At 33.2% G+C, this 16,484-nt stretch overlaps 1 protein-coding gene across 1 annotated transcript in view; it reads left to right on the top strand.

Moving 5' to 3' along the window:
- LOC127728961 (mucin-5AC-like) overlaps positions 1–16,484 on the top strand; it is a 243,755-nt gene that overhangs the window by 70,609 nt on the left and 156,662 nt on the right. The window contains exons 22-27 of the mRNA XM_052236541.1: positions 995–2,812; positions 4,091–4,498; positions 4,912–5,058; positions 6,801–6,933; positions 8,195–8,538; positions 8,780–9,020. Coding sequence (XP_052092501.1) covers positions 995–2,812; positions 4,091–4,498; positions 4,912–5,058; positions 6,801–6,933; positions 8,195–8,538; positions 8,780–9,020 — 3,091 coding nt within the window. The remainder of the gene's footprint in view (positions 1–994; positions 2,813–4,090; positions 4,499–4,911; positions 5,059–6,800; positions 6,934–8,194; positions 8,539–8,779; positions 9,021–16,484) is intronic.

Raw genomic sequence — 16,484 nt, 5'->3', positions numbered from 1 at the left:
TGACATCAATTGTCTTATATCTCGGAAACTATTATAGATAAAGAAAATCTGACATACAGCAAAAATGCCCAGAATGTCAATATCTACCTATTTCTTGCTTAATCAAAATTATCAGATGACTCATTATAGGAATTATTGCACTTTAATGATTTATTTTTTTTTTACTAATTTACAAGATTTTGCCTCTTTTATTGGAAATTATGAAAGTAAGTAGAAATTTTTAACAGCCAAAACAATTAGCTAAATAAGATCTACAAAAAATCCATATGACTGAAACCATCTGATCACTCATTATAGGAGTAACTGCCCTTAAATAACAATTTTTCACAAATTTTCTAGATTTTGACTATTATGTTGAAAAGTATTTGATAGGTATAAACTATGAACAGCAAAAATGATCAGCAATATAAGATTACATTAATTTCAAATGTTAGAAACCATTTGATGACACCTTAGGGGAGTTATTGCCCTTAATGGCAAAATTTTGACTAATTTTCAAGTTTTTGTTTATTATCTTAAAAATTATAATAGATAGAAATTGGGACAAGAACAAAAAGTTCCAGCTAGTTCAAATATTTGTTAGAAGCCCTGGGTAGAAACTGTGAATAGCATAAATGATAAGCTATTCAAGATATACAAAAATGCTAAATAATGGTAACTTTCAGATTACTCCTTATAGAAGTTATTGCCTTTCGAAGGATTTTTTTTTTTTAATTTTCAAGTATTTGCTTCTTTTCTTGAAAAATATAAAAGATCGGTAAAATTCAAATCTATAAGAATGCCAATATGACAGAAATCATTGGCTGACACCTTATAATAGTTATTGCCCTTAACAGACCATTTATTTATTAACTGTTGAGTTTTTGCCTATTTTATCATTTTTTTTTCAGGTGAGTAATTCAGGATCTTGGGAGCCTTTTGTTGACATTACACATAAATACCACTTAAAGCCTCTAGGTTGTTTTTATTTTACTAATGTATATGATTTTTGCAGGCTTTAAAACTGTCACAGGAGGCTACACAACAACGCCTGGTCAAGGAATCCCATATGTCCCAACACCATCTTGTATGTGGTCTCCATGGATGAATAGTCACACCAAGATCACTAAATCAAAAGGAGAATATGAAACAATAAGCAATCTCAGAATGAAATATTCTTTCTGTGAATTTCCAGCAAAGATTGAATGCCGTGAAATTGTCACAAAGCAGAGCTATGATATTGTTAATCAGAAGGGTGTGTCATGTGATGTCAACAGAGGACTTGTATGTGAGGATATTAACCAGAACAATGGACACTGTAAGGATTATGAGGTCCGTGTTTATTGTGTGGATGCTTGTCCATCAACACACAGTCCATCTGCAGGTCCAAATGGCTCACCAACTCCATCACCTGGATCGGAAAATCAGTTCTCACCAACAGCACAACCAACACTAAATCCTAATGGCTCACCAACTGCAAGCCCAGGCATAGGTCCTAATAGCTCACCAACTGCTTCACCTGGAACAGGACCTAATGGCTCACCAACTCCATCACCTGGAACAGGGCCTAATAGCTCACCAACTGCATCACCTGGAACAGGACCTAATGGCTCACCAACTCCATCACCTGGAACAGGACCTAATGGCTCACCAACTCCATCACCTGGAACAGGGCCTAATAGCTCACCAACTGCATCGCCTGGAACAGGACCTAATGGCTCACCAACTCCATCACATGGAACAGGACCTAATAGCTCAGCAACTCCATCACCAGGAACAGGACATAATGGCTCACCAACCCCATCACCTGGAACAGGACCTAATGGCTCACCAACTCCATCACATGGAACAGGACCTAATAGCTCAGCAACTCCATCACCAGGAACAGGACCTAATGGCTCACCAACCCCATCACCTGGAACAGGACCTAATAGCTCACCAACTCCATCACCTGGGACAGGACCTAATGGCTCAGCAACTCTATCACCTGGAACAGGACCTAATGGCTCACCAACTCCATCACCTGGAACAGGACCTAATGGCTCACCAACTCCATCACCTGGAACAGGACCTCATAGCTCAGCAACTCCATCACCTGGAACAGGACCTAATGGCTCACCAACTCCATCACCTGGAACAGGACCTAATGGCTCACCAACTCCATCACCTGGAACAGGACCTCATAGCTCAGCAACTCCATCACCTGGAACAGGACCTAATGGCTCACCAACTCCATCACCTGGAACAGGACCTAATGGCTCACCAACTCCATCACCTGGAACAGGACCTCATAGCTCAGCAACTCCATCACCTGGAACAGGACCTAATGGCTCACCAACTCCATCACCTGGAACAGGACCTTATAGCTCACCAACTCCATCACCTGGAACAGGAAAAAATAGTTCACCAACTCCATCACCTGGAACAGGACCTAAAGGCTCACCAACTCCATCACCCGAAACAGGACCTGATAGCTCACCAACTCCATCACCTGGAACAGGACCTAATAGCTCACCAACTCCATCACCTGGAACAGGACCTAATGGCTCACCAACTCCATCACCTCGAACAGACATTTGTATTGAAGGCTGGACAGACTGGATAAATGTTAACCATCCTTCAGGATCCATTGGAGATGTTGAGTTACCCAAAGATATTCCTGGATATCCAAAAACTTGTGATGAGGTAATTGCTGCTCAATGTGCTGTGGCAAGTTCTGGACTTGAATACAAAAATACTGGACAAAATGTGGATTGTAATATTAACGGACTTACATGTGTAAATGACCAGACCCAAACATGTCAGGACTACAAGTCTAGATTCTATTGTCTATGTAAGTATAAAATTAGTATTTTCAAAACATCAGAACTACCAGTACTGTATTTAATTAACTGTATGTAAGAATAATATAGATACTGTAAATTCAGAAATTATTGCGAGGTTTTTATTAATGCGTATCGCAATAATAAAAACTCGCATTCTGATATCAAATACATATAAAATTGAGAATGGAAATGGGGAATGTGTCAAAGAGACAACAACCCGATATATCTGTATGTAGTTTTTCCAAAATCCCCAATAGTTAAACTCTCATTTTTGTTAATTTTTCAAAAATCGCAATAATAAATGCAATAATTTCTGAATTTACAGTATTGATAAAAGAAAAATTGTCAGTATGTTATATTTGAGTGCATGCATATGATTCACATCTTCATTTGAGATTTTTGTTAGGACTGAATAAATAAATATGCATTGCATAAGCCACTTTTACAGTTGCCTTTATTTATATGCATTGCAAGAGGAATTAAAAAAAGATAATCAAAATCATGGTAAATTTGTCAGATTTTATTTTAAAACTTTTGACTGTGTTCACTCAAGTTGTTTTTTTCCATTCAATAAAATTGCTTTCAAAATACTACAAGTGACTTACCTTTGCTGCAAAGTGATTGTAATTCTTCCATCTTGGTTTATAATATGTTATTGCAAAATAATTGTTACTCTACACATTACTTGTACATGTAATTGTAATGAGACAACTTGGAGTACTTTTTTTTACTGTAACAAGAATTCACAACAGAAATTTGTTTTAAGTAGGTTAATAAAGATATTGTCTGCCGTGTTATTTATTCTCTTATCTTACCTTGAAACTGAATTTTTTTTTGAGCATTCCAAAAATATTTCAATAAAATGAATGTGAAGCTCCCTTAGAGCACTTCCTGTCAAAACAGTAGCTTTTTTCACCATTAAAAATCTTCTAAAGGAATACAAAATGACAATTGTTGTTAAACATGTTAAAAGGGATGCATTAATTCCAGAGGCAAATAAAGTATTGATGCATTGTAAATGCGATTTTTCTGGCATCTATTTCAATATTACTGGCACCAACATGTAAACAGCTGATGCTAAATACAGGCCACACTTGTAAGTGACATGAACTGAAAATTCTAAAGAATTTTATTCAGTGTCAAAGTACATACATTTTCTCGATTGATTTATAAAATCTTTTTTTTTTTATTTTTTCAATTTTAGAATTCTTTGGATTAAAAAAAGGGTCAGGTAAACTGCTTAAATAGTCATGATTCATATTGTGTATTTATGATTTTTTTCAAAGGTAAAAAGCCCACACCAAAACCTACAATTCCACCATTTGATAAACCAACACCTAAACCAACCTCAGACTTACAACGATTACCAACACTGACAGCAACCCCATCTGCTGGAACTATTGTTTGTGATCATGGCTGGACTCAGGAAATGAATGTGGACACACCTGACAGCAGCAATAATGGAGATTATGAAACCATTCCAAAACTACGTAAAAAATATGCCTTCTGTGATGCTGGAAATATCATTGCAGCAAGATGTTACAAAGCAGGCACAAATATTACCCATGACCACACTGGTGAGGTTGTGACTTGTAATAAAACTGGAGTTTTTTGTAACAACTGGGACCAGATGAACCAATCAACAGGAAAATGTTCTGATTACTCTGTTCGCTTCTACTGTAACTGCAAATACTGTAAGTTATCACCATGGTTTAATAGTATTGAAAATAAAAGAGGGTATGTTTATCTTTTGGATAACTCAGCAAAAATGCAATTTAACATTGTAGTTACCGGTACACATTTAGTTTGTGTAAAACATAAGAAATTTCATGAACATTTTTTGGTATACCTGGTTTATATTTAAATAATATTTAAGAACGAAGTATAGTATATGAGTACACATCCAGTGGGAAATTTGTTTCTTATGATGTTTTTATTAGGTGAATGACTGGGCTTTGAACAGTATACTGATGGAGAGGGTATTTAGGCAGTTATAAGTTGATATTTGATATGATGACAACAGGTTATTATAATATTTTGTCAGTTGATTATGAGCAGGAAATATATGGAACTGTTTTTAGATAAATGATAAAAACAAAAATTTTAGCCACAGCTGGACCAACAACTAGCATGGAACAGCCAACCAAAGTAACAACCAAGGATTTTAGTGGACCTACAAAACAAACAGGTTCTGAACCATTCATAGCCACAACAGCAAAAATAACAGGCACAGTTACTCAAATACCTGTTGATCGTAAGTTAATTAATGTTATTATACCTTCCATATATGATACTGTAAACAGGGAAATTTTCGCGTCAGTTTTATTTTCGCTATTTTCGCGGTAAGAGTTGAAATGCAAAAATAAAACTGCCGTAAATATTTCACGGAAAGCCGATTCATAAGATGAAGACCATACATGAATGTATATGAAACGAATATGTACAAGACTACTGCAGAACACCAGTTTTACACACTCCAGATCTATACCGAAAATCAAAACTTTAAATGTATTTCTAAATGAAAGGCAATGTTAGAAATCACAACTTAACTCATGTTAGCCTAATTAACATGGAAGACATCTCAAGCAAGCAGTTTTTAGGGATATTGTTATATAAACAATTGTTTCAAATATGTAAACAGCTGTCAATCAGTTTTACTATGATTACCTCATGGTATCTGCTACACAGACTAATCAGATCAAAAGATTTATAAATTAATTAGCAGTAATCCTGAAAATATTTCATTCATTCTTAATTTGAGTCTTAAATATGTCATTCTTCTTGGTTTATTGTGTATGTGTTTTTAAAAGCAAACATGACTAATAACTTTAAACTACTTTCACATTAATGAACCGACAAAAAAGTTATCTGATTGATTATATCATTTGATTTACGACACATGTAAAATTGTTTACTTTCCAAATGATTTATTGTAAAATACTTATGTAGGACACCGGGCTATCGCGAATTCATAACTGCACAAATTTAGATTTTGTTTGAGATTTGCGGAAAAATGACGGCTCGAAAAATTGGGTCAGGGGTTGACATTATGGTCTGAGATTGATGTATCTGTATGAAATAGTATTTTATTATTATGATTAAAGTAAATTTCCTTTATTTTAATCTTTTTCCACTAGAGAATCACCTTCTACACAACCAAGCTCATTAATGTATGATTACCATCACTGACAGAGACATTATATTGTATTATATACATGTATATGTCTCTCTAATTTATTACAGGTGTATTGTCAGGTTGTCTGGTCAATCAATTTAAATCCCTGAGGTCATTTTTTGACATACAGAATGCAATTTAAATGTTTTTGATAACCTTGGGACTGTAAATTTAATTCCAGACAACCCAAAATTTCAACTTATCCAATTTTGACTCATCAGTAGTAGAAATACATATATTAATTTATATGGAACAAAGTTTGGGACCATGGGAAAAATTTCAACTCATCAGAAATTTGAGTTCAAGACAGAGAGAGTTAACTGTAGTTAGGTTAATTTTCATTTCATTGCAACGAATGCTAAACAACCCTAAGGGCTATTCCATTAAAATGTATGTGGGAGGGTAGGAAGGAACTTTCAAAATATCCCTACAACCAAGAACCATTTTTTAGATAATTTTGCATAATGGTAATAGACGCATACTGAAGAAAGACCCATGACCCACATTCAATAATTAAACTTCCCTTCCTGCCCTCCCACATTCATTTTAATGGAATAGACCTAAAAGGAAACAATGTGTTATAAATTACCCTATTTCACGACCATAACTACAATTTAAAAATCTAAAATGTTGTCTGATTCATCAAAAGATTATAGTCTCATAAATTGTTAACATAAAACAAGAAATAAGTTATCTATAAACATGATAAAATCTCTTCAACATACAGATTTTTATTTTTTTTGTATTATATCATGATTTCCAAAATAAGACAACAATAAATTTACTTTGTTGTTAAACATATTTACATATTTTTACCTAAGATTGCAAGACTGAGCTTGGCATACAAGATGGGTCCATCTACAGTTACGAGATGTTCAAAGCTAGCTCTTCCAAGGGATCTGACGCTGATGCATACAAAGCCAGACTTAATGGTCAGAAGGCTTGGGAAGCTAGGCAAGTTTCTTCTCCAAATCAAGTTTGATTGTATTTTAAATTATCTTATTGTTTTTATCTGTATTTTAAAAACTGAAATGTGTGTCCCAAAATGAAATGTTAATTACAAAAAAATGAGTATATACTATATAGCTAGTACAGGCAATGGATACTCTTGGCTCACTTTATTATTTTGTTCATGAGCTATTTCAAACATTTTTGATGCTTTCGTTAAGGGAAAATATTTTTACCTTTTTACACTTCTATTACTCGACAGACTAGGCCCTCAGACCTACCTTTATTTGTTGAAAAATAGGTTCCAATCTGATAATTGCAGCTAATGCTTATCCAAGGATCCGGAAATTTTTCCAGACAATAATTTATAAATCAGAATTGATGACTGTCTTTGATGAAAAGTAAATAAATAATGAATACACTTGTCAGGGAACTTTAATGTTTTAAAGATATTATTCTGAGCTTGTGATCACTGTCAGGTGTGAATTAAGGACAATTAAAACCACAGGTAAAAAGTGATTAGCGATCATTAGCCAATGTTTCCCGGTGGCATTGATATAGATATTAGGAGGGCCCTCAGGATTATCAAACTACTGTAGTGGCAGTTTTATTACAGGAAAGGGATTATAAACAAAAACAAGTGATCACAAGTGCAAAATGGCGACTAAGAAATCCGATTTCAAACATTGAGTCAATGAAATGACCGAAATTACTTCTGTAAAAAATAAAATTTGTCCTAAATCCCAATTACTCGTTTAGGACAAATACTTTCATCTTAGGACATGACTGGCAAATATGACCGTTTCCGGACCCTTGTGCAGCTTATCTATATAACTGCAAATGGTATTTTTATATCAGCTGTGTAACTGCCATGTGTCATTTGGGGTTTATATTTTTTAAGCTGACTTCCTTATGCACTATATTTAAAAAAATGTTTTTTTGCTCTGGGAATTTCTTGATTCATATTTCAACCATTACTATAGTGAAAACAACAAAAAATGTGTGCCTTTAAATGACAAAATACAGAAAAAATCTAAATAAAGTTGAAATTCTGGCTAATATAAAAATAAGAAGATGTGGTTTGATTGCCAATGAGACAACTCTCCACCAGAGACCAAATGACGTAGAAGTTTTTTTTACGACAGGTCATATGAAAGTAAGGAGATATTGTATGATTGCCAATTAGACAACTATTCACCAAAGACTAAAAGAAAAAAGCCAACTTGCATGATTTTATAAGGTTAACAGCAAGTTGTTTTTTTTTTAGGTACAATGATATCACATCTGAATACATTCAGATTGACTTGGGAGAAACAATGTATGTAGCTGGAATTCGTATCCAGGGCAACCCTAACAATGATATGTGGGTAACTAAGTTCAGTGTTGCTACAAGTCTGAATGGTCAGACATGGTCCACAATTCAAGATGCTCACCTTGGATCAGACGTTGTTTTCAGTGGAAACAGTGACAAGAATACACCAGTTGATGTCATGCTTGATGGTGCTAATGGTGATAATGAAATCAGAACACATTTTGTTAGAATATTGCCTAAAGAATTCTACGGTGGAATTTCACTTAGATTTGAAGTATTGTCCTGTAGAACACCACCAAGTGAGTTAAATTGAAATTAATTTAGATCTAATTTCAATTGTCAGTTCATATATCTTTTTGTAAAGGATATTTGCAGAGAAAAGTTTTTAATTTATGTGTCATTAGAAGGCAGCAATCAAAATCCACAGGTCAAAGAATGAGATCTTTTTCAGCTTTTAATTTTTTTATCATTCTTATCTTAATCTGTAAGCAGTTTAAATATTGCAAAATTTGAGAACATTTATTCATTGTAATTTTGTAGAAAAAACAACATCAATTGAGGTGACCCCACATACTGGACCAACCATATCTGGTACCTTGGCCTCATCAGGCACAGGCATGCAGATCATACCTACAGCCCGCCCATTATGTTACGAACCAATGGGAATTGAGAACAGTCTGCATGTTAAAGATTCACAGTTAACCAGTTCATCATCTCGAGAAAAGATGACTAATGCACAATATGGACGTCTTCAGAATGCATTTGGATCATGGATTCCTCAGTAAGATTTATAATGTTATAGTTAAAATCCAAACAATAAGATTCTCTTGATATTACATGCATATAAGTTGTATGCTCTTATAATATACAAGATAATGGAGTGTGTGTCAAAGCGAGAACTTCTCTATGTTCATTACTTTAGGCATATTTATCTTAAACTATGAAAATGACCCTGATCATTTAAAAGGAAAATGGACGCCCATTACATTACTTAAAATGAAGGCATATTTTGGAAATAAATTGGCAACTCTTATGTGTGTAAATTGTCCCAGACTTGAAAGATACTTCTGTCAAAAGCCAGACAAGTGGATTTTTGCAACTCCTGGATTTTCTAAAACATTTGAGTATCGTAGATTTGTCCAAATAAGTAGATATTTACATTTTTATGATGATGACTTGGCCAATAAATCAGACCGGTTGTATAAAATTAGACCTTATCTTGATTATTTACGAGAAAAGTTTGAAGAGGAATATTATCCTGCTCAAAATGTATCTATTCATGAGTGTATGGTTCCTTTTAAGGGAAGACTAGAACACACCCGCGAAATCGCGGGCATAGGCGGATCAACGGGGGGACGGGCAGGGCCAGGTCCCCCCCCTTTTCGTGGGAAAAATCTGGTTGATTATATAGGGAATCACAAGCATGACTGGAGTGGCCCCCCCTCTACTATTTAAGTTCGTAAAGAATATGTAGATAAAGAATCTATAATAAAAAAAAATTAAATATCTAATGCATTTTAATGCAAGTGTGGTTGATATAGATAACAAACAAACAGCCAAAAAAGAGAGAAAAAAATAAAAGATATCCATATATATGTATAGTACACAATAAGTTGGATCAAATAAAAATATAAGTAGCCAAATAGAAAGTAAAAGTTAAGCATGTAATATATGACTGCCGTTGATGGTAAACTTGGAATTGATAGTAAATAGCAAATACAATGTACACCTTTTTATAGTATATGTATGTTCATAGTATACAGATAAGGCGAAAAAAAATGTCCTGTTCCCCAAGCACCTATGAAAGAAGGTAGTAATGCCCTTTAACAGTTTAACGTCAGGCGTCAAACAGTCATTTCGGCTACCGTTAGCGTCAAATTGGTTAAATTTTACCGTGATTCGTCAAAATATCCTTATCGTGATTCGTCAGAGGTCTCAAATAATTATCGTTACCGTCATTTTGGGAGAAAAAAAATAACGTGATTCGTCAAAATCAGTTGATGTTTTTATCGTCTAAAAGAAAGTGTACATTTTATCGTCATACACCAAAAATTACCATTAACATCATTTGGCAAGAACTTTTACCGTTATTCGTCATGAAGGTACCCCATTACAACCCTCGAAAAAAACTAAACAGAAGTCTAGTCTATTACTTGAAAGCCCAACCGATGACGGAAACAATATCTGGACGCCTTTTTTATCGTTTTTCTCAGAAAATAACCCAAACAGAATAATCATAAGCGAGGATGACAAATGCGACTATGCATGGTACCTATAGGACACAAATGCATGATGATTAATTTATTGTGGAAAGAAGAGAAGTGACACACAAAATGAGGTCTTCTCGTTTAATATTATAGATAAGGCATCAAACAATACATAAAAGACAAACCGAACAAATGGGGCATCAAAATGTTCTTACTTTGTGATTCTCTGACTGCATATTGTTTTCGTTTTGAAATTTACATTGCACGTAACAGTGAGTTTGAGGGTGAAAATCTTGGTCTAACGGCTGCTGTTGTACTAAATTTAACAAAAGGTGTGGAATATAAGGATCATACTGTATACACAGACAACTTTAACACAAGTGTTGTGCTGGCTTTCAACTTGAAGGCTTGTGGTATAGGTATGGTCGGCACAATAAGGAGTAACCATAAAAGATATCCCAAAACTTTGGCTACAATTAAGGATAAACAGTTACAAAGAGGCCAGTTTATATGGCAAATGTCTGACAACATTTTAACTTTTGTTTGGAAAGATAAGCGTCTTGTTCACTTTCTATCTACAGTTCACTAACCAGTAACTGTTCAAATTGGACGCCGTAATAAACAAGGTGTTGTTGAAAATGTAAATTGTCCCACTGTTGTACAGGACTACAGTAATCAAATGGGTGGTGTGGACAGAAATGACCATACCCAAAAGTGCCAAGCAGTACAAATGGTACATGCATTTAGCCTTGAAAGCTGTTTTATGGGCTGCATACAATGCATACATCTTAGAAGGACATGTTGTCGATCATAAACCACTGCATAAAAGACCCTGTGACTTTCAACAATTCATTGATGAACTAATTTAATGCTTTTGTTGGTGAGCATAGAGCTGAAAGGAAGCTTTAAAGAACAGCAAATGTAGAAAACGAAATACCAGAACGTCTGGTAAATGTTGGGATACACTTTCCGAATTCGGAAGAAAATGACAGTACAAATCATACATGTGTCGTGTGTACAATAAAACATCATATATACTCCAATGCTTACAGATAAGTTGCTCGAAAAGATAATCCTTATAAGCTTGTGAAAACAGTGTTCAAATGTTCTGAATGCAATGTTTACCTTTGTGTTAAAAAGGGTTCATCTTATTTCAAAGACTATCACACCAAAGTGCAGTATTGGAGATGACTTGTGTTGTTTTTTTATTTTTGTTAATTGTATTTACATACTCTAGTCAAGTATTTACATTTTCCAATCAAATTTTTACCTATTCTAGTCATGATCTACAAAAAACAATAAATACTCGAGAAGGTTGTAGAATTTTATTCATTTTACATAAATTTATTCATATACAAAAGTATTTTCAAAGTCTCTATTTTGCTGTCTCGTTTACATTTACCTGTACTCACCTGTAATTAGAAATATAGCAAATTATACTTAAAAATTACCTCAAATTATGAAATGATATTTAACAAACCATTTTTATACTTGATTGTGAATTTTAATCATATATTGCATGTTTTTAATAGTTAGTTTCTTAAATAAATTTATTTTACCTGTTAATTGCATTTTATATTACCTATGTTTTGTGATGTCACCCAATTTTAAAGGTAAAAATGAGGACATATTGTGTTCTTGAGTTATCTCTCTCAAAGAAAAAAAATTATGATGATATCTCAAAAAATGAAGGTTTGGAAATTAAGTGGTCAGATTTTAAGATATTTCTTCAGTGGCCATCGTCACTGGTATTCCATCGTCTGGGCAGTAATTAGTGAAAGGGTTAATACCAATCTTGTTTAAAGGGTATCTATGTAACAAAAAATTTGTTCCGGCGTGACATTTGTTCCGCCAGAACAACTTTCATAGGAAATATGTTCAACCGGAATTTATATCACAGAAAATAAGTTCCAGCACTATAAAATTTGTTCCAGAACTAATTTTTTGACCTAATGTGAAATAAGTTCCAGAACAAAAATCACAGCTCCATGAATTTTGTTCCAATATTAAAAGTTTTAAAAAAGTGAAATAAGTTCCTGTGATATTAGTTTTTAACGAACATATTTCATAGAAATCAATGAATATAAGTTCCGCTCAAACCTATTCCACAGAAAATAAGTACCTTTGCAACATATTGCACAGTTAAATATTTTCTTGTAACACTTAAATTATAATGCAAGCTGGATGCTGTACTGTGCTTGCATGGGGTACATTTGCAATTGAAGGCATGACTGTAACATGATGACGATAAGAAATAAAAGCATTGGTAATGTATCATAATTTGTATTTATGTTTTATATGGTATTCCTCCTTGTTTCCTGTTAACTGTCATACATGTACTTACGTCATGGCACAGTTTCAAAAGAGTGTGTCTTTTGTTTCTTTATGTCTTTTAAAATAATTGATCAGTCACTTTGGCCTTTTCAAATTAGTACACATGTTCATCTTTAATTAAACTTTTTTCGGAATGATTTTTCTTATTCTACTCTTTTCTGGCTCATAAGTGTCATTTTGGTATTTTTGTGTAGTATTTTATTAAACATACTACATACTCCACAGGATCCAAATTTGATGTTGACACTTTTATTTTATTACATTATCAATATAATACATGTTTTTATAATGTACTTGAATGATAAATTGAAACTCACTGATGACAAATGCTCAGTAAATAAGATAACTTGTTTAACCAGTGGAACATATTTCACAGACAAGTAACTTATTTCACCAGGTGGGGAACAAATCTCACAAACCCAGAACTTATTTCACCAGGTAAGGAACAAATCTCACAAACCCGGAACTTATTTCACTAGGTAAGGAACAAATTCCACAATTCCAGAACTTATTTCACCAGGTAAAGTGTGGAACTTATTTTATAGAGATGGAACAAATTATATAGAAATTATCTGTGAAAAAAGTTCTCCCAGAACATATTTCCTGTGATATTAGTTCCACTGGAACTTTTTTTCACAGGAACAAATTTGGCTCACATCTACACGTCTGAATCTTCAAAATTGCTTATCTAGAAATACTACAATTGCTAACAATTATCCTTCAATAATAAAAATCATGTCGAACATGTCTCTGTCATTCCACCAACAATACGGTAAGGTCCACTTTATATGGTCATAAACTATTCTTGAATTTTGAAACTGATATAAATTGAAAAACGAACAGTATTATCTATTTACTTATCTGAAACAAACCTGGCTGCAGTATTCAGTTTATAGAAGAAACCGGATTCTATTTATCTAAATGCATGCAAGAACCCCTTTACTGTTTTAGAAGACTCCATTAATTTAAAAGTATCATTTATCAACACCTTAAGAAGCACAATCACCATGTTAAATATTTAACAGTTCAACCTTTAGAGGTAGTAAAAAACTTGTACGATCATGGAAAATAATTGAATTAAATTGGATTAAAAAATTACATACAGTTTTATATCTTCCCAGTCTTAATGATAATATCATGGGAATTGGTAATATATCAAGAACTGATTCTGTTAACATTGTGGATATATTTTCTAAAACTGTAAGTAAAAACCGTGCTCATGGATAAAAAATAAATCGCAATAAGAGAAAATTTCGTACTAAAAGTACAATTCTTTTAGACCTAATTATTATTTCTAAAAATAATGGCAGACATCATCTGTTAACCAAGCTCTGTTGTTTACCTGTCAATAATTTACATCAAATTTTGGAGGATTTCAACAAAATTCCATATTGCAGTCCTAAGTATGAAATCTTCAAAATTATAATTATTCTAAACAGTTTTCCAAAATTGACTGCCCTGAAGATCATAGAAAACATTTTTTTTTTAAATCAAATATGTCAATGAAGGTTTTGATTTTATAAATATTGCAGGCATTCTAAATGATCACACTGTAAAAGAACAAATTTCCTGGATATTTTGATAATACTGAGTTATTTGTTATGTTTGCAAACAATCTTCCCGGAAATATGTTTTTAATTATACATGTAGCAAGGAGTGTGAAGATGTTATTATCAGTGTCAATTCACCTTTGTCATAAAAATGCAGTATTTCCGAATAGATATATGGCCCCAGTTCCCATGTTATAACCGGAGACATTAGCATAGTCTAGGACCCAGAGTTGAAATCATTCCTTAGGAAAGGACCTAAATATCATCCCCTGTCAATTATTAATTGGAATGAGTGTCGTGACATCATCCACAACTCACTTCATACTTACTGTCATGACTGTATAAAATAAATTAATAAAACGAGAAAAAGCTGACAAGAAAATCCTTAGATTCTTTTTTCAAGTCAGTAATAAAACAGTTTACAGTCATATTAAATATTTTAAAGAACATTTTACTCCTAACAACAATCATAATAGCTCTATTTCTCATATCAAAAACTGTGCAAGGAATTTGTTTTTGTCTTGGCTGATAAAGCTGACAGTAATATCATTATTGTCTGACGTAAATTCTATATTGAGGTTCTGCAAAAGAAAATCACAAATTCACCAACATTCCAACTGACTCAATTTTTGGAAAATGACATCATTAACAAACTTTTTACTACCGCTTTACAATGTACAAGTATATATTAAACTTGTATTATAAAACACCCATGCAACCACACATTTATGCATGTTGAAATGCAGAAACTATTTGATTCATTTTTTTAAACATAAGTATGTTGTTGATTTTTGGTGAAGGGACTGCATCAATTACCGTACTTATTTTTTTTTTATATATTTTCCTATCAAATTCAAATTGTTTTCTAAAATGAGTTTCAACATATATATTAAAAACATTGACTGCTGGAGCTTTGACTTTGAAGTTTAATTTGTCAAAATTGTCATCATAATCATAGGCTCGTTAAACTGCACTTAATAGAGCAGCTTGAGGTACATTATTAAACTAATAAGTAACCTTGAACTTAAGTGCAATTCTTCTAGCCTCGGGCTATCAGTCCTGCATCAATTTCAAACCCTGCCTTGTCCGTCTGTACCTCCGTCCCAAAATTAGAGTGGCTTCACTTATACCCTTCTAGAGTTATGCTCCTTTATAAATGGAAAAATTACTAAATTTTTCATTTCCATCCTCTAACTTTAGTTTGCCTCAACCAAATGTAATGAAACTTATGCACAATGCTCTTTACCATAAAACACAGATTGAGTTGGAATTTGGGTGGTGTCACTTTTACAGCTCTCTAGTTATGTCCCTTTATAACCTTATATGCAAGCGGGGCCATCATCTGTGTCCCATGGACACATTCCTCATTTATTTTCAAATAAGGTCTACAAAAAATAGTGAAATTAATTACTTTTGGAGTGTCGAAAATTCATTGGAATTACTTGATAAATTGCATGCTTAAATTGGTGCTCTGGAATCCGTTCAAAGTTATGTTTGTTTACCCTATATACCACTTTCCCTCATAATCTCATTAAAAAATTCACATGCCTACTTAATTGGGCATTTAAAAAGTCAGAATGTGAATATATATGTTCAAACTCAGGTCATTTTTTTTAACAAACAAAAGAAAAATGTCAATTGGACCCGCTTTGATATGATAACTGCGCTTGAATGTTTGCTAGGTAACAATTTTGTTCTTTATGGAAATTTGTATGAAAAAATTATAACATCAGGGTTTTCGATATCTCAATCCTATATACCACCTTACAACTGTTTATCTTCTAAGTCATAACTGTGAGCAAGATGAGAAAAGAGTAAACCTATGTAACAGACAAAATGCCCCCAAAACAACCTTTTCAGGTTAATTTTGGTAGACAAATGTCTTAGTTTCAAGTATCTCTATTTATTGGTCCCATGTCATACAAGGATATTTGATGAACTTTAATTAGTAGAAAAATCTTTATTTTGTAGTTTCTTCTGTTTCTACAGATGGAAACATGAAATTAAAACAGGGAACATTATTTGATTTAAATATGAAATTGCAATTTAAAAGAAATTGTTGTGCAAATATAAAGGGACCCACTATCATTCATTCACATTTAGCTCATTTATCTACTGAAAAAATGCATATCTTTCTAAAGAGCTGCAATAAAT

Source organism: Mytilus californianus, unplaced genomic scaffold (genome assembly GCF_021869535.1).
Source record: "Mytilus californianus isolate M0D057914Y unplaced genomic scaffold, xbMytCali1.0.p SCAF_2, whole genome shotgun sequence".
Lineage (NCBI taxonomy): Eukaryota > Metazoa > Mollusca > Bivalvia > Mytilida > Mytilidae > Mytilus > Mytilus californianus.
This window is presented reverse-complemented; position numbering and strand designations above follow the sequence as displayed.